This window comes from Epinephelus fuscoguttatus, linkage group LG23, assembly GCF_011397635.1.
Source record: "Epinephelus fuscoguttatus linkage group LG23, E.fuscoguttatus.final_Chr_v1".
Lineage (NCBI taxonomy): Eukaryota > Metazoa > Chordata > Actinopteri > Perciformes > Serranidae > Epinephelus > Epinephelus fuscoguttatus.
The window spans coordinates 20,616,634-20,639,863 of record NC_064774.1 but is presented as its reverse complement, the minus strand read 5'-3'; the positions used below and the strand labels follow the sequence as shown (position 1 = coordinate 20,639,863).

Sequence of the window (23,230 nt, the reverse complement as noted above, 5' to 3'; positions counted from 1 at the left end):
ATGTACTTCGCTGCTCCCCATCTCTCAGGACTCAGGCAGCTCAATGAGAGAACACATGCCAAACCACACTCTGTTGTATTGGTATTAGAGTCAATTCTGAGTGGTTACTGTACGTCCTGGCATGAAAGCCCGTTTCCTAGTTTTAAAGTTGTCAGTTGTTATTACTTTGCTCTGAAAAAGCTGCCAGACAACATCCAAAGTCACCATCTAATCATTTCTGGCAAGCAGATATAACATCACCTCTCTGAGGACATCACACCAACAAAACCCAATCACTTCTACGCTCCAAAAGCATCACTGTTCTTAAAATTTAAAAAAGTAAGTGAAGGGAACTTTTATTTTAAAGATACATGCTATGCTTATGGGGAAGGTGGCAGACTGGTAAGATGCTGCATTCACACAGTTTAGTTGAGACTGTGGCATCAAAAATGGTATTGAATAATGACAATGTTCAAGGTGTTGTCTCTAAGTTAGAAATTCCAGTATTGTGCCAACACTAATATTTGCCTACAGCGTGTAAACAATCTGTTGACAGAATAGCTGCAAGCAAATGCACCAGCACTGGCAGCAACATCAAAATGAAATCCAATACTAATACAATCAATTCAGATAATTCTGAGGGAGCTATTCACTGTTTGTTTGTATCTGGCCTCACTTGGAAACAAACTCCTACAAATATGTAACACAAAAACAACTTATGATATTTATACTATTTATCTGGTGTGATTACAAGGTCCGCATGAAGGCTAAGCATCAACAGAAAATTAATTGGCAACCATTTTGGTAATCCAATATCTGCTTTAGTCAATTTTTAATATAAAAAGCCAAACATTTGCTGGTTTTATTCTTCTTAAATGTGAGAATTTGATGCTTTTCCATGTCATATATAATAATGAACTGAAAAGCTTTGGATTTTGGACTGTTGGAAGGATAACACACACAATTTGAAGAGAGTGGAGTTTCTCTGGCTCTCAGACTGTTGCTTGAACTATACTTATGCATTTTTGTATTGCCCTCCACCCATGCTACCACTGCGAACACAAAGAGTATACAAGCAGATTAAGAGAGAGACACGCTCCTCTCTTCCTCGAACTCGGACTGAAATCCGCTCGAGCGATAAAAATATGCAGTGCTAATTGAACATAAATCAAGATTATGTTACTGCATTGCCTATTTCTCTCCGACTATGCTTTTAGGAACATACTTCAGTGACATGTTTAGCTGTAATAGCGAGAGTTCGTGAATAGCAAGTGCCTTTACCAGTGAAAATGAAGGCCAAAAAAAATGAAATCAAATGGTAAAACTAGGCAGCACAGATCTAATATAAACCAAGATTCTGTTACTGAGTTGCCTCTTTCTTGCCTCCAGTGTTTTCAGAATGGACGTGTTTGCATTACGTCACCCACCAGCAGGAGCATTTATTGGTCTGGAGCAGCCCAGTGCACTCTAGTCATTCTAGGTTTTCTCCCTTTTGAGCAAAAGCGTCTGTAGCACCACTTTGAAAAGTATTTGCGTCATTCTACTGCATAGACATTGTAGTCTTATTAAAAGGCCATCCTGTTTTTACAGGCGGAGTAGTACCCCACATAATGAGTAAACTGACCTTTAAAGTTTAAAATCAGAGGAATTCTGCTTTGAATCTCTTCAGTCTGTTACTTTGATGTTCTTTGGCTAAGAAATCTAAGATGGAGATCACAACACAAATTCCAAAAGTGTTTTTGTCCTGCAAAATGAATGGAAATGTGTTTTTAGGACTGAGATATCACGCAATAGAAAACAAAGTAACAGTGTGTGCATTAATAAACATCAGATGTTTAATAATGTGCTTTAATTGAAGCCTCCACTGCCAATTCCTGCTTAGAAACCAAACACATTTCATCCATTAACGTCTCCCATTTCTGTGGACAGAATACATTTCACAAGCACACCTGGATGTGTGACTCATCATGGGCTGTTAAATTTTTTTCTGGATGAAGTGTTAAACGTGATCTGTATCTGCACCATCTTTAACACCTCATCCTCTGCACTGGATCAAAGTGTAGTATACAGCAGCCTTGTAAAGCTGGACTGTGACAAAGCAGATTCATGTCATTCACAAAACATCTTCTGTTTGCTTGTTAAGGACACCAGGGTGACCTTGGGTGTTGTTGACTTTACACCTTTAAATCTCCAAATCCAAATCTTCCAGTTGTGATTTTTCCACCTCAGATACATTGCCTTTATCTGTCTTTTTTTCCCTGATGCTGAGGAGCTCATCCAGGCCTTCAGCACATCACGACCGGACTGTTGTACCGCCCTCCTGTTTGTCCTGCCTCCCACCTACTTGTCTGTGTGACTGCAGCTTGTACTGAACCCATCACACCCACCACATCACCTCAGCGTCAGCACAGGAGTGACTTTAACTTCTGGCTGCTGACTTACAGTACAAATAACTCCACACTCCACACCCACCTCCTCCGCCTCTTTGACTTTGTCCTCCTGTCTGTCCCCAATCCTGGCTCTCGACCATGTGTGATGGAGCCCTCTTCGGTGTACTCCGTCTCTATAATCCACTATCTCCATCCATTTGTGCTGCTAGCACTATGGGCTCTTTGAACACATCCCGCAGGGTCCATCTGTTCACTCACATCCTCAAAAAGCTGCTGTCAAACTTCACTTTGCTCATTGTGCTGTGACAAGGCATAACCTTGTCCAATTTCTATTGAACTACGTATAAGCAAATCAGGTCCTGAATGATATAAATGTGAGGTGAAAAATATGCAGTGAAGTTGCAGAATCATGCTTCATTTTGTACAGTCCTTGCAATTTGATATTTTGTAAATGTGATTAAATTCCGGTTGAATCAGGACAGCCAGGGATCAAATGAAATGCAGTGACGATGACAGGTTTTCAATGTAGTGAGTACCCGTTACAATGTAGTGAGTACCCGTTACATGGCTTTAATTACGGTTATATTCATGTAAATTGAAAAAAAAAAAAAAAAAATCCCCAATCTGAAAACTCTATTTACAAAATCACAGACTCTATGTATGTATATATCTGTCTGTGTACAGATTTTAAACAAATGTCACATGTTGAGGGGAGTTTAGAGAGCACCAAAATCATCTACCCTGTATAAGGTAAATCAGATATGATATATGATTGTGATAATCCCATAAAAATATTTTTTTTGTGGATAATCAATAAAGATTTTAATAATTTATTTGATAAATTTATTAGTTTTGAGAAACATTTTTTAAAAATATGCTTTTTCTCATTCATTCTGCGTGACTTTTATGCTATATACGGTAAGAAAGTGGTGGCCACCAGTGAAAATATTTTTCAACACAGCGTCTCCTGGACAGCAACACATCATCAGTTTGGTGCGACATTTAGCTCACCTGGTAGTGTGCACCCCATTAAGGTGTTCATAGCAGCAGCCCAGCCCACAGCCCTTTGCTGCATGACATTCCCCTGTCTCTCCCACCCGTCCTGCTAAAATATTTATAAGAAACCCCCACATCATCAGGTCATAATCAACAGTAGCACAATCGCATTATTTATCACATTGTAGAATTATCAGGAAAATAACAAGGTGTCTATAGCAGATGTTACGACATAAGATAACAGGAATTCTATTGTAATATCCTACATATTTGTGAAGTCAGGCGTAATGCCTACTAGCAGTCTCCAAGGACCTCTGTGCCGCCTTTACCAGGAAACGGCACTACACCGCCCTTTAGAGAACCAGTGATAAGAACAGGTTGGCGGGCGGACAGGTGTCAGATCTGTGCAGAGCACCAGAACAAAAACACTGACACATCATGGACAGTATAGTAATAACACCCAAAACACAATTTTCACTCTCAGAGGTTCCTGTGACATGAAAAATACTTTGAAAACTAGAGAGCCTAAAGTCACCTGATGCTACTGTTTTAACATGGATTGGTGTGTCACAGTCACTCCACTGCATCTACCCAGCCAGCATTTGTATGTGGGGCCCATGTGGGTAGTAAAGGTGTTGAAGAATGGGCCCTAAATGGGTTTGTCCATGATATATATACTGGCCCCAGGCCTGTTGCCCACATTAATGCTTTACCCAAGTGGTTATACTAGGGCTACTGGGTACCAGGTGGGTATGAGCCCAAAATGGGCAACTCATCTGGAGCCCCACTTGGTATGGGGCCAATTTGAAACCCATTAACAATCCCATATAGGGCCAGTTTTTCAGCCTGTTTTCTACACATGTGGGCCCCACATACAAATGTTAGCTACGTGGGCATCTAGCGCAGAAGGGCTCCATCTGATTGACATACAGTTAATGCATGGTGCATATAAATATACTACTCATTGCAGTTCAAGCAGTCTTTTGTGATACCTTCATTGAGCACTTTACACTTTAACTCAAACAAGAAGAGAGGTTTTTTTTCTATTTTTTAAGAAATGTTGGCTTAAAAGACTTAAAACCCTGTACTAAATGCTTACAGAGAAACACAATTTGTCACGTATTCCAACCTGGAAAATGTTTAAGTGCACACTGGGGCAAAAAGTTTAAGAGCTGATACTTTAATGTGTTATATCTTAAAAAACACTGTTTGTAGGCTGTGTTAGTAGTGTTTATATTCTTTCTAAAGTAAAGTAAAGTAAACTGGTAAACTACCAGTAGAGAACCTCTAAAGAACAGTAAAGTGTCTTTAAAAGTTATTTGTGTGGCAGTGATGCCATATAGCACCTCAACCCACACCGTCTTTGCAATATGAAAATAAAGTAGCAGACTCCTAAAACTTGCTGCAGTTGTAGAATTCCTCACAGTGAACATCAAGTCTGCATTAAGCTTTTGTCAAAGATACATTGTAATTATTTGAGGTAATTAAAATCAATACACACTTAAACTGCAATTACCGGGCTGCAATAAATCTTTAATAAATATTAACAGACTTGATGTTCATGATGATGGATAATCAAATTTCAGGAGCTTGCATACTGATTTTCACACCCATAGAAATGAATAAAAGCCACTGGCCAGTAGGACGTATATGTACAGAAATCTAAAGGTGCAGTCTGCATTCATAAATTTGATGGAAAATAAAACCTGAACACACACTAGTATTATTATTTAAGGCTAGCTGTGAGGCTAATTTTGAGGCATTTAGTTTGGGATGTACCAGTCCAACTTTTTCTTTACCAACTTTTCAACTCAGCAAATTATAATGTCATTGGGATCATTTTATGTCAGGTAATATGAAACCAGGAATTGTTGTAGCACAACAAAACACCTTATGGTTATTTTCATCGTCCATTAATTTGTCGATTATCTTCTCGATTAGTTATTTGGGCTATAAAGTCAGAAAATGGTGAAAAATTGTGAAAATTGTTTCCGAAAGTCTAAGATGACGTCCTCAAATGTTTTGTTTTGTCCACAACCCACAGATACTCAGTTTACTGTCACAGAGGAGTAAAGACACCAGAAAATATTCACCTTTTAAGAAGCTGGACTTGAATCAGGAAGCTGGAAAAAATTACTCAAACTGATTAAACCATTGTCAAATTAGTTGGCATTTAATTTAATGAGAGTTCTCCTGTGTGAATATGCTTTCATTATTATACTGGTTTGTCAAAAAAGAAAATATTACTGTTATAACTGGTGCTACTACCACTGGCACTAATATGATAATCATTAAAATAATGTAAACATCAGTACTAAGTCAACTGCTGTAAATCTGCATGCGCATAAATCATATTCTTTTGTCATTTCCATTAATCTTCTCAACATTCATATCCACAGTTGCCACATTAGGCTGGCTCTCCTCAGTCAGCCTCCCACTGCATGCAGCCTGTCACCCTGACACCGCCGAGTGTCTGTGGCATTGTCACCTCGATGTCATGTCCTACTTCTTCCCTGTCACTCAACACGGCTGCCTGTCCACCAGCCCGTCTGGCTCGCAACTGCTCCTGCTCCTCCTAATGCAGTTCAGCGACAGCAGGATTCAATGTTTTATGCATTTGCAGAAGATACAATCCTTTAAATCAAATCAGGAAAAAAAAACAAAAAACGGCACTGCTCATCACAAAATCACTGATGCCCATGATTATGTTTCAGGATGGAATGGGAAACCTTCAGTTGAAGCAGGACGGGATTCGCCTGGAGGGGATCTCTGAGTTTCTCCGGCCTCTCTATGTGAACGAGATCCAGTCTAGAAGGGTAAGTTGCTCCTTTTGCTCTTCTCTACAACTTCAGCTTGCCTGTCGATCAATACTTTGCAGCGCTGATAAACTAGGAATAACTACCATCGACTGAAAGGCAAGTGAAAATCTCTCGCATGGTAAGATCTTCCCAAAGCAGCAGACAGGCCGGCATTGATCTGACAATGTTGAGGAAGTTATGATCAATTCATTATAGCAACAAAGGCCAGCTCCCTTCTTTGCTCTGACTTGACGATACTTTGATGTTACCTTATATTTGTGCCTGGATAGGAGAGATTACGCTCTTTCTCTCTCTGTGTCCTGCGCTCCTCCTCCTCCTCATTTCCTGTCATCCTCCAACAGTGCACTATCAGGGCCTCCCATCGGCAGGAGATGGGTAATAGGCTGCCTCTCAGCTCCTCTCAGGCCACATACAACCCTACAGGAGATTACAGACGATTACAGAGGGACCAGAGTCCCCCCGCTGGATTTCCAATCAAACCCACGCGATAAATTCCCCTCTTCCACTTCCTCCCTCCCCTTTCTCCTCTTTGATGTTTAGTAGATTAACCAACACAGCTCCAGTGCAAAGTTGATCCAAATTTCCTTCTCCCACACGAATCACAGACGCTCAGTTGGATCATCCCCTTTTTCAGTGATTAGGCATGGTGCAGAAAGCAATTTCAAGCACTAGAAGCTGGGGTTCCATGTAAATTTGATTTTTGAGGGACGTCGATGGAGGAAGTGGCTTGATAGTGGGCACAATTTGCCACAGCAGATTGAGAAACAACTTGGAATTGCCCACTCTTGCTCTTTGATCTTCTAGTTGGAGCTAAATGTTGATTTAAATATAACAGTCGTGTGCTTAGCAATAGCAAACACCTCAAGGCCACAGCAGACGCTCCAGCCGAACATAGGACAAAGCCAGTATTTCATTCCCCGGTGCAATACCACCTGCAGACATTTTTACTGTCTTGTTTTACAGACAGCCTGTGCTGTGGCCCTCTTATCTACCAGCACCAGAGATATTTGCTGGACAAAAATCTCTGTGGGTCACTCGATATTTCTCACCTGAGGAAATATGTCAAGCACTGCGAGAGCGGGGATTATGGTTATCCAATGAGTTTACACCACAGTGCACAGTGCCGTTCTTCAGTCAGATAACCACCACTGATCAATAAGCCATTACCACAAACAGCAGTGAACTCTGTAGTGCACCACAGAAGTTAAATATAGTATGATTTATTTTTGTTTTTTTTTATATGTTCATGGAGTCCAAGCTGCTGTCGAGGCTAAACTCAAAGTAGCTTTAGTTTTACTCCTGGATCAATCAGCGCTTTGAATCTCCAGCAATGACTGAAGCCATAATCTGTGAATACCAAGTGGAAATAGCTCCCTCAGTGTTTTTGGCAGGAACTCTGATAGCTGGCAGCAAATTACAGGCTAAGTAGCCTCTTGAATAAGCGCTCTCAGTAGCATGTTGTGAAATGCGAGCTGCTAACTTTGCACAAACGGTTTACGTCGGTTGTAGTCCCTGCCAAGTAAAAACACAAAACACATGCAGTACAACAAATGTTGGTTGAGTTATACAGACACTTTGACAGCCATTTGCAGTTGAGTGTGTTGAGTATTTTCAGTTCAGTACAACTCTGTAGTTTATTGCTGCAATTATGCAGCAGTTTGCCACCCATGTCAATAAATACACACATAGTATATATCTAAAAATATAAACAAAAACAAAGTAATGAAGCCATGAAATCATAATGCACTATAAGTAAGTGAGCAGACTATGTATGCAAATGGCTTCTTTTTTGGTCTTTTTTAATTGTTTATGGTTGTTATTTCCTACTTTGTTGTGCTGCAGCATACAGACAGAATTACTATTTAAAGTCCAGTTATGAGCGACATGGATCAGAGTTTTGTGGTTGTGTTTTAGGTATTAAAAATACATCGATTGTGGTATCTATTTTTCCACATACAGTGCCTATGAACAGGAAAACTTAATTTGTACTGTGCAATGTGCTGTGCTCTGTCAAAAATAGGCAAGGCGCATATTTTTTTAGTTTCTGGGATGCTTCTGAAACGCGCTGCGCCATATCTTCTAAAATTGTCTAGAGTGCAGCCGCTAAAATGTTTTCTTGTATGGTGAAGACTTTTGTCTACGCATACAGCAGCATTGAACATAAATTTGATTATAATTTTATGATTTTGCAAACATTTGAGTCTCGCTCTACATTTTTATTCTGCGATGGTCATCCCGCATTATCTCTACCAGTGGCAATAAAACAGCCAAAGTTTTGTTACTGAAAACAGAAAGAAACTTACTTCAAGCTGCCCTTATTAAGATGTTAAATTAACAATGAATCAAAGGACTATTTGTATGTGAAAGGGGTCGCTTGTTGTGACAATCCATCAGATAGCCATCACCCAACTGTGTGGTTCTTTGTTTTGGTTTTAAGGCCCACGACTTTACTGCTTTAATTCATGGTTACCGTCTGCATCAGCTTGGTTTCCAGCAGGCAGCCGTTTTCAGGCAAATCTGTGTGCAAACCCTCTGTATGTTACATATACTTTGTTGGTCACCAAACAGACAAAGTTCGACTAGCTGTTAAACATAATCGAGCATTTAGGAGCTAAAGAGCCATATGCTTCCCTTGGGAGTTGGATGGGACTAAAACAGACTTAACTAGAAAAGTGCACTAGAGTCCAGCTCTCCACCAGGCGGCTGTGGTCGGGCTACTACTCAGCTGCCAAATGGATCACGGCCACTCTCAGCAATTACTTTCAGCAGACGCACCACAGCATGTATAAGAAGCCCAGACACCTATCAAAGTATGTGCCTAATCTATTTTTGACAGAGCTGCGGCACATTGCACAGAGCAGATCATGTTTTCCTAGAAGCAGGCACTGTATGTGAAATATAATTACAATGAGGATCAATGTGTTTTTAATAACTTAAACACAACCACAAATCTTTGATCTTTATCATTTAGAACTGGGCTTTTAACAGTATTAACTTCATCTGTGGGCTACAACACCACTAAGTATGAAATAACAACAATAAACACAATGAAAACTGACAAAAAAAGAAATCATTTGACTAGTAGCCGACTCACTTGGTTATGGTAGAAAACAAATATCAGGGAGAAATGGCCAAATCAATTAAATCTGCAAGTCTACAAATCAGGCAGGCAAAACACTCCACTGCAGTACTGAAAACTATGACATAACTGTGCTATAATATATACTACAATACCTTTATATATCATAATGATGTAGTGTAGTGGGTTAATTATCAGGTCTAATAATGATATGCTGTATAATTACTGTGAAGTATTACTCTAATTAATATCATAATGGTGTTTTAAATGATGTTGCCTCACCCTACCTGTGCTATACCGACTATGCACTGGGTTATATAATTTATCTCACTTTGTATTTTCCACACTGTGGGGGCAAAGTGCAGGCTCCAGCGCTTTAGTGTTAATGCTTCACATTTCCTGCCTGCTGCGCTCCGCAGTGTGTGAACCCAGGCGGTCACAACTGCCTCTCCAAACTTCTGATTTGGTAACAGCGTGCCTCTGGCAGGTGAAATTTCAAGTGCAGAGTTGATTTCGAACGCTTAGAAATTAGAGCCCCATTGTTGCTTTCACATGAGAAATTGTGGGCTTTGTGTGGCTCTCCTGCTGTAAGGTTCAAGTGTAAATTGGACTACAGGCACTCAATATTATTATTGTTTTAATATTACTAGTGCTGGACTCTCTTTGCAGCAGCTCTCAGTTTAACCTGTGCTGAGCTGTCAAATGCGACAGGCAGGTGGAGGGATGGAATATTTTGTACATTATTTTTCCTCACCCTGGGGGCTCCTGCTTATCCGTCCATCCATCCTTCCATCCACCCATCCGTCTGTCCATCCATCCATCAGTATGTCAGCTATACAGATGGCACAGCACAAGCACACGAGAGTTGTTATGGCAAAAAGAAGCCAATATGAGGACCACAGAAAAAAAAATTGACAAGTTGACCTTAATATCAAATGTTTAAAATCCAGTTTATACCTCAAATTTCAAGCATATGATTGCAACATAACATCTTCAACTATAATTTCTAACCACTATAATTTCGGCATGTGAAATCGGTTTGACACTTGAAATTTCACCCGTCTGAAAGCAACAAAGCGGCTGTAATTTCATACTTTGTGAAATCTGTGTCACTCTCGCCACCTGCCAGGGGAATATTGCATTCATGGTTTCAAGTGTTTGTGAAACCAAATGTTTGAGCAGGCATTTCTCACCCCTTTCACTTTCCTCACACACACACACACACACACACTTGAAACAGGCTGGATCAAGTAACGCTTGCTCAAAGACGAATATGTTGTCTGTGAGCCTTTAGTGTGGCTGCTGCAGCCGTCGGCAGAACATGGGGAGTTCTGGCAATGCTGGTGTAATGGCTGATTATTGGTTAAACTGTAAAATTGTCTGCTTCAGACACCGTAGAAAATTTACATTTTACGTTTTTATCCAACTGGAAATGTTGCTGCGGTACCACTGTTCAGTTTTCTATTCCTCTTACTTCCTGAAGCTTCCTAGTTTTCAAATTTAGATTTTCACAGAAAGTTTTATGTGAGTATTTTTACCAAATCCTTGAAGTGTATCAGCTGTAAATCCACACTGACACTGCCTCTGTTTTGGTCAAGAGTTAAATGAAAGATAAATTATTCAGTATACTGTATGTCTTTTCGCTGAAGCCATGTTTTATCTTGTCTTTATCTTATCTTGCTAATGCATTATTTTGATTTCCGGAAAGATTCTCTGAAAACACTTGAAAGGCATACACAAAGGGGACAAGTCTTGGGCTCAGTGATTTATCTTGGAGTACCTCCTGTTTTTGCACATGCATTAGGGTAATAATGTCTGCTGCTGCTTGAGGACAACAGAGGTCACATTTGATTTGATGAGCAGATATATTTTTAGCAGAAGGGTCAGTCCACTCAGGTTTGTTTTTTTTAAAAAAGTGTTTTGTAAATTGACGTATTCTGAATTTCAATCATGGACCATTGAAACATGTATTTTATGTACAATAAGAACTACAGGAGCTGATTTCATTGAATAGTTCCTTCTTTCTGCTCAAACGTGTTCAGAGAAAACAAATCACCTGCAGCCTCGGCGTTTGATTCAATTGCATATAGTTAAAAGCCACTGATGCAAACAGCAGATGGGCATAAAGGGAGACAGAAGATGCAACTTCTGCACATGTGGATTTTAAAATTCTGCCTGACTTGCTGTGACTCTCTCCAGCTAGGGCTTTCACCCCATTAGTGACGACACTGCAGAGATCAGGTCTGACAACTGTCTGACATATGAGCAGCTACAATCTGTTCCTCTATTAAGAAAAAAATACACATAACATTCCTCCTTCAACATATACAGTGGTGTGAAAAAGTGTTTGCCCCCTTCCTGATTTCTTACTTTTTTGCATGTTTTCCACACTTAAATGTTTCAGATCATAAAACAAATTTAAACATTAGTCAAAGATAACACAAGTAAACACAAAATGCAGTTTTTAAATGAAGGGTTTTATTAATGAGGAAGAAAAAAATCCAAAGCTACATGGCCCTGTGTGAAAAAGTGTTTGCCCCCTAAACCTAATAACTGGTTGGGCCACCCTTAGCAGCAACTACTGCAATCAAGCGTTTGCGATAACTTGCAATGAGTCTTTTACAACGCTGTGGAGGAATTTTGGCCCACTCGTCTTTGTAGAATTGTTGTAATTCAGCCACATTGGAGGGTTTTCGAGCATGAGCCGCCTTTGTAAGGTCATGCCACAGCATCTCAATAGGATTCCGGTCAGGAATTTGACTAGGCCACTCCAAAGTCTTCATTTTGCTTTTTTTCAGCCATTCAGAGGTGGACTTGCTGGTGTGTTTTGGATCATTGTCCTGCTGTAGAACCCAAGTTCACTTCAGCTTGAGGTCACAAACAGATGGCCGGACATTCTCCTTCAGGATTTTTTGGTAGACAGCAGAATTCATGCTTCCATTTATCACAGCAAGTCTTCCAGGTCCTGAAGCAGCAAAACAGCCCCAGACCATCACACTGCCACCACCATATTTTACTGTTGGTATGATGTTCTTTTTCTGAAATGCGGTGTTACTTTTACGCCAGATGTAATGGGACACAGACCTTCCAAAAAGTTCAACTTTTGTCTCGTCAGTCCACAGAATATTTTCCCAAAAGTCTTGGGGATCATCAAGATGTTTTCTGGCAAAAATGAGACGAGCCTTAATGTTCTTTTTGCTTAGCAGTGGTTTTCATCTTGGAACTCTGCCATGCAGGCCATTTTTGCCCAGTCTCTTTCTTATGGTGGAGTCATGAACACTGACCTCAACTGAGGCAAGTGATGCCTGCAGTTCTTTAGATGTTGTTGTGGGGTCTTTTGTCACCTCTTGGATGAGTCGTCGCTGCGCTCTTGGGGTAATTTTGGTCGGCCGGCCACTCCTGGGAAAGTTCACCACTGTTCTGTGTTTTCGCCATTTGTGGATAATGGCTCTCACTGTGGTTCGCTGGAGTCGCAAAGCTTTAGAAATGGCTTTATAACCTTTTTCAGACTGATAGATTTCAATTACTTTTTTTTCTAATTTGTTCCTGAATTTCTTTGGATCTCAGCATGATGTCCGTAGCTTTTGAGGTTCTTTTGGTCTACTTCACTTTGTCAGGTAGGTCCTATTTAAGTGATTTCTGGATTGGGAACAGGTGTGCAGTAATCAGGCGTGGGTGTGGCTACAGAAATTGAACTCAGGTGTGATCAACCACAGTTACGTTTTAACAGGAGCTGGGGGGCAAACACTTTTTCACACAGGGCCATGTAGCTTTGGATTTTTTTTCTTCCTCATTAATAAAACCCTTCATTTAAAAACTGCATTTTGTGCTTACTTGTGTTATCTTTGACTAATGTTTAAATTTGTTTGATGATCTGAAACATTTAAGTGTGGAAAACATGCAAAAAAGTAAGAAATCAGGAAGGGGACAAACACTTTTTCACACCACTGTAAATTCATACAAATTACTAGGGAAGTTTTTTTTGCCTCCAAACTGGGTCAGCTAATATCTGCTAATACCGAGCTGCGATCTGATACTTATATTTTCTTAGATGGTACAGCTGCACAGTGCACACTTTAGTGTACTTTAAGTTATTAAAATTTAAAATTGAAAATGAAATAGTTCTGCAGTGTGTTAGGAAAAACTTCTCTGTATCCAAGCTATTCCTTAGTTTTTATTTATTTTTACAAAATAGGTAAATAGGTCTAAAATAACAAACCATCCTTTTAATCATTTCGGCCTTGTTGCTGTCTCGAGAGTCTTTGTCCCTTTAAGAGAGCAGCATATACTCCAGTGTTTGTTGCTTTTTGTGCAGATTAGGCTACATTCATTTTGAACTCCAGGGCTCAACAATAAGGATTGCCCGATTGCCCGGGGCAAGTAAAACTCACGGTTGGGCATGTAAACTAACAACTCAGTTGCCCGATCGGGCAAGTTGCTAAAAATAGTAAAAGTTAATAACTAATTGATAAAATAAGTGTATTTTAAAACGTGCTCTTCTGCTCTGATGCAGCGGTCTCTCTGCCTGAAGTCACAGGCACAGCTGTGTAACAATGTCCTGCCCACAGCCTCCATTGATATTATTTTGCGCGACGGACGCTTCATATAATAACATAACAATATACTATTTATGGTGTTATGTCATCGTGTCATTTCTGTCTCTACATGGTGACGCGTTAACAATTCTCCTCTGCTTTCTGTATCGCGCACGGCGGAGTTCCGCCACACACACAGGTGAGCACGCTAGAGCGGCTTGGGCCGCATTTTCCTGACCAAACCTGACCCCGAGCCCGGTGCAGTTTGTCAGCTGACAAAGTTATTGTTATGGACAGTGTGTAAATAACCAACAGGGTGCTGTTACGCACAGACAAACACGCTGCTCGCACAGCAGCTCAGCACAGCACTCATGCTTAGCTTGTGTTGCGTTCAGGCGTTGTCGCGTAAATAACAACTTCCAACACTTAAATAGGTCATAGCACAAAACAGCAGCATGTCATGTGACTTTTTATTTTATTATATTCAATACAATTGTATGTTCCTAAATCTTGAGACACCTCATATGTAAGCTAGACAGACATTTCACCTGCTCATTACTGTGCACACATGTACTGTATGTGCTTAGTCCTAAAGAGCCCTTCTGGTGCCAGTAGATACATAGAAACATCCCAGCAGGCTGTGCTTTGCAAGCATACAAAAAAGTTTCACGCATGTGAAAATTATTTTTCATGCATGTGCTTCACCTCCGCTGCTACAACTCCATCCTAGGGGAAACACTGCTGTGTGTGTTTTGTGCAACAGGTGGATGTGGTAGTCTACTGGTAGAGTAGAGAGAGAGCTAAGTAGTGTTGAAGTAGGCCTACAGTAGAGCAGGGCAGAGAGATGGAAGCAAAATATATTAAACCCAGTGTTAATACAGCAGAACTGGAGAGAGGGGTGAAAAATAAATAGAGGTGGGCATGGCTCAAGTAGGGCGCAAAATTATAGACGGAGAACGATTGACACATTTTTCACTTTAAGCCCTGACACTGTCATTTTTGTGTAGGAATTAAGCTACAATACATGACATATGTTGTTTTAATTAATAAATACAGTGTGAATAAAGATTACATAACATAAAAATAACTGCAGTCTTTGTTATTTGATAGCCACTTAAATTAAACAATTTTTATAGGGCAAGTAAAAACTGACTTCGGGCAAGCAGATCTCTGACCAACTTGCCCGACCGGTCAAGTGAAAAAAAACCTTAGCATTGAACCCTGAACTCTTATGGGCTTTTTGCTCCCAGGGTTTTTGTTGCACTTGGAGTAGCATGGGGAGTGTGGTTGTCATCGGTTTTGCACTGCTGTCTGTCTCTCCTCTGCCTCAGTGAACACCATGCACCATTAAACTATACTTTCACACTGAGCTGAAATAAAGAGTGTAAGAGTGTAAAAAAAACTTTACTGATAAAAAAAACAGCGTCATACTAGATTTTAGCTGTCGTTTATGGCGTGTTGTGTTTTACCGTAGGTGTGGCTCAGGTCCTGCTCTTATACAGACGGGAGCTCAGCTGAGTGGAGGAGATAAGGACAGTGGAAAATTGGAGACAGCTGCACTCCGCATGTCTCTGCGTTAAAGCATGTTTGTGACAGCTGACGTTAAACAAAGAATCAGATCCTCTGTATAGCTCATTATAGCTGATACCAATCAGTTAAAAAATGCCTTGATTGTCCTCGATCCTGATCTTTGACACAAGATCAGGACATCCGTACAAATTATAATAAAGCCTGCAATGAACAGTTTAAAATTGTTATGTATGCATTGTTTTTTAGAGGAGTGAGGAAGTAAATGAACCAAATAATTGGCTCTTGATACTATTGTATTCATGTTATTCTCTTGTTTTTCATGTGACACTTTTGTTGTAATTTGAAATCAACTCTGAAAATGCATCTTTGCTTTGAATTTAACTCTCTCCCTCAGTCTGAGAAACAATGTGGTTTGAGGCAACACATTGCCCAGATACAGTTAATCAAATCTCTGCTGTTCAGACTGTTGGCTCTCCTTATCGTCTCGGGGGACCCTGACTGATCTATAAATAGCATCAGCTGCAGGTGTATCTTTATTGGAGTGAAACTTCTCGCTCACAGACTCTCACCTACTTGCACTGGAGATGCGTGACAAAGATGATTGTAAGCATCAGTTGTGAATTCAAGTCTGCAGATGAGATGAGGGCTGAAGCCATCCACATGTTTAATTCTTACAGTTTAAAATCAAAGCTTTTGGAGCAAACTGCAGCAGCAGTGCCTCAGAGATCTGAACATAATTCAAACCCAACTCGCTAGAACCAATTTAATTTGGCTAACAGTATTACATTGAAATACAAGGGCCTTTTTAAGTATGAAAATATTAAGTATGCCTGCAAACATGTTCTGAAACAGCCTGTACCCTGCATGGAAAGAGCCTGCCTGCAATGTTTGATATCTGGATGAGGAAAATTAAGACATAATAAGCGTGCCTTTTCAACTTGTGACAATTTTTTCTTCATTATATTTACTTGTTTAGCTCAGTATGCAAATGAGCTTCTAGCGCAACAATCAAAAATAATTAAAATTCAAACATATTCATGCAAATATTTGGTTAGGATTACAGTTAAATCCCAAGCAGTGCTCTTTATCTGTGCTTAAAACGTCTGCATTTTATTTTTCACTCACTCGCCCGCAGGAAGGTAGTGCCATCGTATGAGCTGGCTTTGTTTTAAACCATTTCATCGAAGCACTGTGCCGTGCTCCTGCGTTTGGCTGTGATGTTATTCATTGTATGCAGGGAAGCATCCTTTGCCTTACAGCAGCCATGGTAATTTTTCAGTCTGACGGGGCCCACTGCACCTACAACAACAGGCTCCATTTATGTGCATTCACTCTGATCTGCACTTGACCTTCCTCAACGGTCGCAGTGACTAAAAAGCCTTTTATGTGATCCCAAAGAAGTGTTGAGCGCAACGGCGTCTCAGTCATGGCCCCTCAGGAAACAGTTTAAGACCTACAAACTCTTTAAAGGGATGCTTCAAATCAAGAGCTCAAATTTCTCCATGATGCTGTGCTTTCTGGAGAACTTCTGTTCATGATGCGCATTTATATCAAGACAGAGCAAGCAGGGAATGAAAATAAACTGAATAACCTCTGCAGAGTTACACACCGCACCACACATTAGTGCAAATGTGAAGCTCTATCTAAATGCTAACAAATGTCACTGATATTTACAAGTAATTCAACAGACAGAAACTATTAACAGGAACTGAATATTGTGAGATATGAGGGGGTCGGGAGTTCAGATCATCAGCTCTGTGAGCATTCAGTGGATTTGCTTGTGGAGGCAAAGTAAACTTGTTTGGTGCTTTCCTGCTACTCTGACAAATGCAAACTGTCTTGACAGTGCTGACCTTTGAGGAATACAGAGACTCAAGAGTCCAAAATGGAGGAAGATATCTCCACAAATGCAATGCAGCATGGTGCAAAGTCAGTCACGAGACAAAAGTGTGTACAAATAAAGCTGCACTAATTAGTATTAACAATGGGTCAAATGACTGTGTGTAATGTGAAAGGGGTTAGTCGTGGTGATGAACCCACAGAGACGCTGTGCGGTGTGTTTCTGTATCTTTCAACTCTTTGCTGTGATTTTACAGCCTGATACTTTACTGTTTGTTTAGTCTCCCTGCTATCAGGCGCTGATATCGGCCAGCCTTCTCCCTTCCTTCTGCTGTTTGTGTGTTAGCATTTCCAAATCCCCTTTGCTATGGGAAACAACAACAACCTCCAAGCTAACAATTTACATGCTGAAAATGTGTTGATGAAGATTTGGATTGTACAATAAGGCACGCCTGATTTTTCTGTTTCGGTAAATTGTGATGATTTGCAACGAATAAAACAAGTTATGAATGCACATCAGAAAAGCCCAGACTCCGTCTTACAGGTCTCTCATGTCTCTGATGCTGATCTGATGCTTATTCATCGTTGGACACGGTCAGTTGGAGTTGATTGGCCACCTTTAGGTCTGGTAGCAGCATGCGTCACTGACATGGGTTTCACCAGTGTACCAAGCTGTTCCACTTCACACAAACTTCTGTGATATCGTCTAGGGGTGTAAATCACCAACTTCATCAAGATACGATATTATATCGATTTGTTTGGATGATGATACGATGTTTGCCGATATAACAAAGTCTGTCATGATAGGATTTTGATTCGATTCAATTCAGGAACCTGTGATCGATATGATGCGATATCATATGCCCATCTAACACAATCATTTACATCAACTCACAAAAACAACTAGAATATGATTGGACCATTTTATTTCTGAGCTCTGTTTGTGTTTTGAGCGGAGGCGCGCTTGCCCAGAAATGGTGACACGCTATGTGAATTTCAAAATAAATGTGTATCTTTAAGACGACGATATGGATCGATGTTTTCATTTTGCATCGATATAATTGGATCGTTAATCAATGAATTGATGTATCGATGTGGATCGATGTATCGTTACACCCCTAATATCGTAACATAGAGCTAGCAATCGTAACATAGAGCTAGCAAATCGTCTGTGTTTGTGTTCGGTCCTGTGAGTTCCTCCAGAGCTAAATTATAGTCACAAACTATCACATTTTGTCTTGTCAGTGTTTTTTTTAAGTAAAGGTTTCTTTTGCGGGTTCGTTTTAATGACTGCACTCACCTCCCCATGTGCAAATGTTCCATAAAAAGAAGTTCACCCCAAACACTACCTTGCAAGAGCACTGTCGCTGCATCCTGGACGTGGTGCGTCTGACTATGATTGGTTTAAAGAAACACAAACACACCAGAGTGTTTACTTTTTCCCTGTAGAAGAAATATAATTGGTGATTCCAGACTTTTCTCTAATACTGACACAGTGCTGTGAAATTAGGTCTGGCTACACAAGACTGCTGTTGGTTTCACTCTCACCACTCTCATCAGTGTTTCTTGAGCACAGCAGGCAGCTGTTTTTGGTTTTAGAAAAAACAGACATGACTCTGAATGAATGCTAATGTTGCACGATATCTGCTGGATGGCAGTTAGTAGGCAATTACTAAGTTTTCCATGTCAACATTTGTAAGATGATAGCAAGCCAGTATTATGATTACAGTTTGCCTGAATACTATGGGGAGAAGGACTCACCTTCCAGCCTGTTTTTGTCTCGTTCCGCTAATCGGCACATTGATGTGATGCCATCGTAATTTAAATGTTAGCAGCCATCCTGAGAGCTCCACTTTGCAACACAATGAGAGCTCAACAAACTACACCTGCAGAGGTCACAATGGAAGGGGCTTATTTAAGACACCAGAGGGTCTGAAAAGTCGTTAAATTTAGTGAGAAAGTCGCCAACAGAAGTGCACTGAATTTACAACACAAGACAAAACAAGATCATCATTGTCAAACAGAATGTGGTATAATAATAATAATTTAATCCTGATTATCTTGTTTTCATAATCGTTGGAAGCCAAAATCAGGTCCATAGCATTACACCTGCCATGACATAGTTGCGTCCGTAGCAATGCTAAAGTATAGGCGTCATTTGCTTTGGGACCAGGATATTTCTGAGCACAAAAGTGGTCATTCTGAAAGTTACATTGCTGATGCTTGAAACGTTTGAGTTGGCTATAATTCCTCATCTGGTCTTGAATGTACTGTAGCAAGCGATGAAGAGCGAGCTGTACCCTGCATGCTGTTTGGCAGTGTAACAGTTAATAGGGGTCCCCTCTCAGTACACTACAGTGTGTACATGACGCACTACTAATAAACATGTCCCATAAATCTCAAGAGCTGGCACACTACACTGCACTTCCTGGGCCGGGGTCCTTAGCAATGCACCCTGGAAGTGTAAAGTCAATCAGACGAACGGCTGTCGAGAACATTGAAGAACGGACACACAGAGACTTCTGATGTAGTTAGATTTCTGTTGCTCTTGTAAGTCTTTACCTATACTCACAGTATCCAAGAGAAAGCAAGAACACAGTGTAGTGTTTGCTCAAGAAGATGCGCCTCTCAAGTGCAACCAGAGATCAAGAAGCAATACTTCCTGCAGCTTTGTTTTCACAGTTACTACTGTGCTTTTGACAGACAGACATAATGAACACAGACACTGCTGTGAGCCTCCAGCTTGTACATAAACATGTGGACCCATAGAGTCTGGTTGATTTACTGGGCACCTCACAATACTGACACAGTATAGCTCATGTGATATGGATCATATCATATTATTGTAAAATCTACAATATGATATCAGCTTATCTGTAGACAAAAGAAAAGAAAATACATACTCTTGAGATAACCAATAATTATTCAAAACAAAATAGCTACTCATATTTAAAATGTATTCTCTGTGTCATAAGCTATTTTCAGTTTCAGTTTTTCAAACAGAAGTAAACTGCATGCTCACAGCAATAAACATGTACCATCATTCAAGTATCAGCTATAAAAAATGTTGCAATTTTATTGTGCTTGCATAATGAAGATAAAGTTCTTGAACTGAATTAAACTTGAAAAATGCAAAACTGCCAGAAAGCAGGACAGGACCAGAGTTAAAATGTCTGCAGTGAAGAAAGGATAACACCTACGCTTGTCACTGATGGGAAAAAAACACAACTTCAGCTTAACCACCCTGCCATCCACAAACTCTACCTACACTTCATTACTCATCTTTGTATAATTTAGTTTCCATTTGCTCCATTTTAATCCTAATGTGGCTTAATTTAGTGGTTGATATGTAGAAAAGATTCACTTGTAAAGGCCTCATCACAGTACAGAACAACCTGCTGCGTGTTGATGCTGGTGTACTTGTACAGACTGTGGAGATGCAGCAGTGACTTTCTTTAATGGCTGCTGAGTCTGGGGATTTAAAGGATAATTCTTAAAGGAACAGTTCATCCCAAAATCCCTATTTTCCCTCTTACCCGTAGTGCTGTTTATCAGTCTAGATTGCCTTTGTGTGAGTTGCAGAGTGTTTGAGATGTCTGCCTTGTCTCAAATATAATGGAACTTACTCAAGATAGTCGACAGACCTTGTTGTGAGAAGTTTCTTGGAGGAACTATTTTCATTCTACTGGACAACACCCACCAACAGTATCACCATGCAGAAGCGTGCATCCACTGCTAGCTGACCGAGCACCACTGAGCTCAACTGAGGAGGATGCCATTAATATTTAGATCTCACGCTGTCACAAGCACGAGCCTCTCTTCTATGAGGAGATGCACACTTACTTCTTCGTGGTGATACGGTTGGTGTAGTGTAGTTTGGTAGAAGGAAAATAGTTCCTACATAAAACTGATTACAACAAGGTCTGTGGATTATCTTGAGTAACCGGGTCATGATTTCTGGAAAGAGACATTGATGTTAAGTTTCAAATGTTCAAATGTTTTTTGGCGCTTTGAGCATCACAAGCTGAGTGCCATCTAGTTCCCTTATGTTGAAGAGAAGGCAGACGTCTCTATGGCCGATGTCTCCAACACTCTGCAGCTCTCGCCAACACAACCTAGATGAGATAAATACAGGGTTCCCACAGTCATGGAAAACTTGGAAAGGTCTTGGAATTTCACAATGTCATTTTCCAGGCCTGGAAAATTCATGGAATTAGCAAAAATCATTGGAAGATTTAGAAAAGTCAGGACTTTTGTTGTATGTAGTGAAATTAATTTTTATGGCAATGCTCCATAGTTAACCTTCCACTTCCACTTAGGTTTAAAAAGCATATCCCTACATTCTTACATTTCCGCATTGTTCTTCTATGTATAATCAAATGCATTAAGAATACAATGATATTTTAATCATTTTCATTTTCCCTCATGCTTAAAGGTTATTGCCAGACTGATATACACTCAGTGCTTGTATGACCTTGCCTGTAGTTTGAAGTATTAGAGGTCAATATGAACAAAAATTGGAAAAGTCTGATTAGTGCTGATTAGTCTTCACACAGTAATTAACATTTGGAGTACAGTACACTACACAGTTCTGTTCATTTTATTGTATGTTATATATTATATTGTTTAGTTGTGAATGGTCAGGAAGTTTTAAGATTGTCCATGAAAATGTGTGTCTGTTTATAGAATAATAGGGGAGAGGAAAAATATGTATTTTTTGGGGGGTATGAAGTGTCGCTTTAAAATAGTTCTACCGCACTTGCTTTAAAGAAACAGGGTTAGATAGTTGGTTTTAACTGTTGACTCGTCTACAACTTGTCTGACTGCTTGTTTTTCTTGCCCTGTCGGACTTGTTGTTGTAGTGTCAAGTTTAAGTACACCAGTGGCATTATGACAAAGGCAAGTAAGTGGATAATTCACTCAGCTAAGATTCTCCCTCCTGCTAAAGGGATTCCAGTTTAAGATTTAAGATCCTAATGTAACACATTTCTCTTCTGTCTGTCTCCCTGTCCTGGTGTCTTTCTTTCATTCCCCATTCATGCTTCCCTTAGGACAGCTTGTTGGTCTTGGGGTCAGAAAAGAATGTGACGCTGAACGCCAGAAACGACCAAGGCCAGCTGACCGGTCAGCTCACAGTGGGTGAGTCTCCGTTTCTGACGACTGTACACATCCTTTTTATTTACAATTAGGCTCTTGGCTTTGACAGCTGATGGGAAACACCTGCTGTGACATCACTGTCTGGGGTGTGGCATCAAGGTAGTTTTTTTTTTTTTTTTTGTTGCCTTTGTGTCATTTAATGTTCAAAAGAATCACGTAATTAAAATTATCTGTTAATTTACACTTAGGTTTGGCCTTTTTTTTTTTTTCTCCCTGCACAATTTATAAAAAAGTGATCTTAGGTTAATCTGGCCCTGACTGTAAATTGCCTGATCAGTCTTATTTTATTAATACCTTTAATCAAGATTAGCGAAACAATTCATCTTCAGATTCCTTTAATCGTCTCTGTGCCTTTAGAAAAGACTCTCTGTAGTTTCTTCCAGACACTAACCTTTCATGCACTTATTGAAAGGGCAATGGATTCTTCTTATTATCATCAAGTTCAACCATCAGTCAGTCCAAATTACCAAAGTCATTTACATGATTAATGACCACTGGAAAGCAAATGACCTGCTTATTAACATTAATAGCTATTGATCTTAGCCAACATAAGTTGAGAGTTGATGCTGATTTGACAAGACTGGTGATATGACACTTTTTGGTCACGCTTGACCTTCCTCAGAAAATTAGTGCCTGCTTTTGTAGAAAGTGCATTTTGTCTGAAATGAGATGAAACTTGGCGAGAATAATTAAATTCCCCAGCCGTCGCAGCCCGTGGATTAATGGAAGAGAGAGGAGAGAGAGAGAAAGGGAGACGTTAAAAGTTTCTGCATGCACATCTGGAAAAACACCAAAGTCTGGAGAGCAGGAATTAATATTCCTCAACAGCGGAACAGATTACTGATTTGTCTCCATCCATTGTGAAAGCATGGCTGATCCAGCTTTGTTGGGCGCCTTTCATTTGCA

The 23,230-nt window shown here is 40.1% G+C and overlaps 1 protein-coding gene across 3 annotated transcripts in view; it reads left to right on the top strand.

The window, feature by feature from the left end:
- LOC125883610 (zeta-sarcoglycan-like) overlaps positions 1-23,230 on the top strand; it is a 68,290-nt gene that overhangs the window by 13,039 nt on the left and 32,021 nt on the right. For 2 of the 3 annotated variants that reach the window (XM_049568036.1, XM_049568035.1), the window contains exons 3-4: positions 6,080-6,181; positions 22,219-22,306. In XM_049568036.1, coding sequence (XP_049423993.1) covers positions 6,080-6,181; positions 22,219-22,306 — 190 coding nt within the window. The remainder of the gene's footprint in view (positions 1-6,079; positions 6,182-22,218; positions 22,307-23,230) is intronic. The other variant, XM_049568037.1, reaches the window with a different exon arrangement.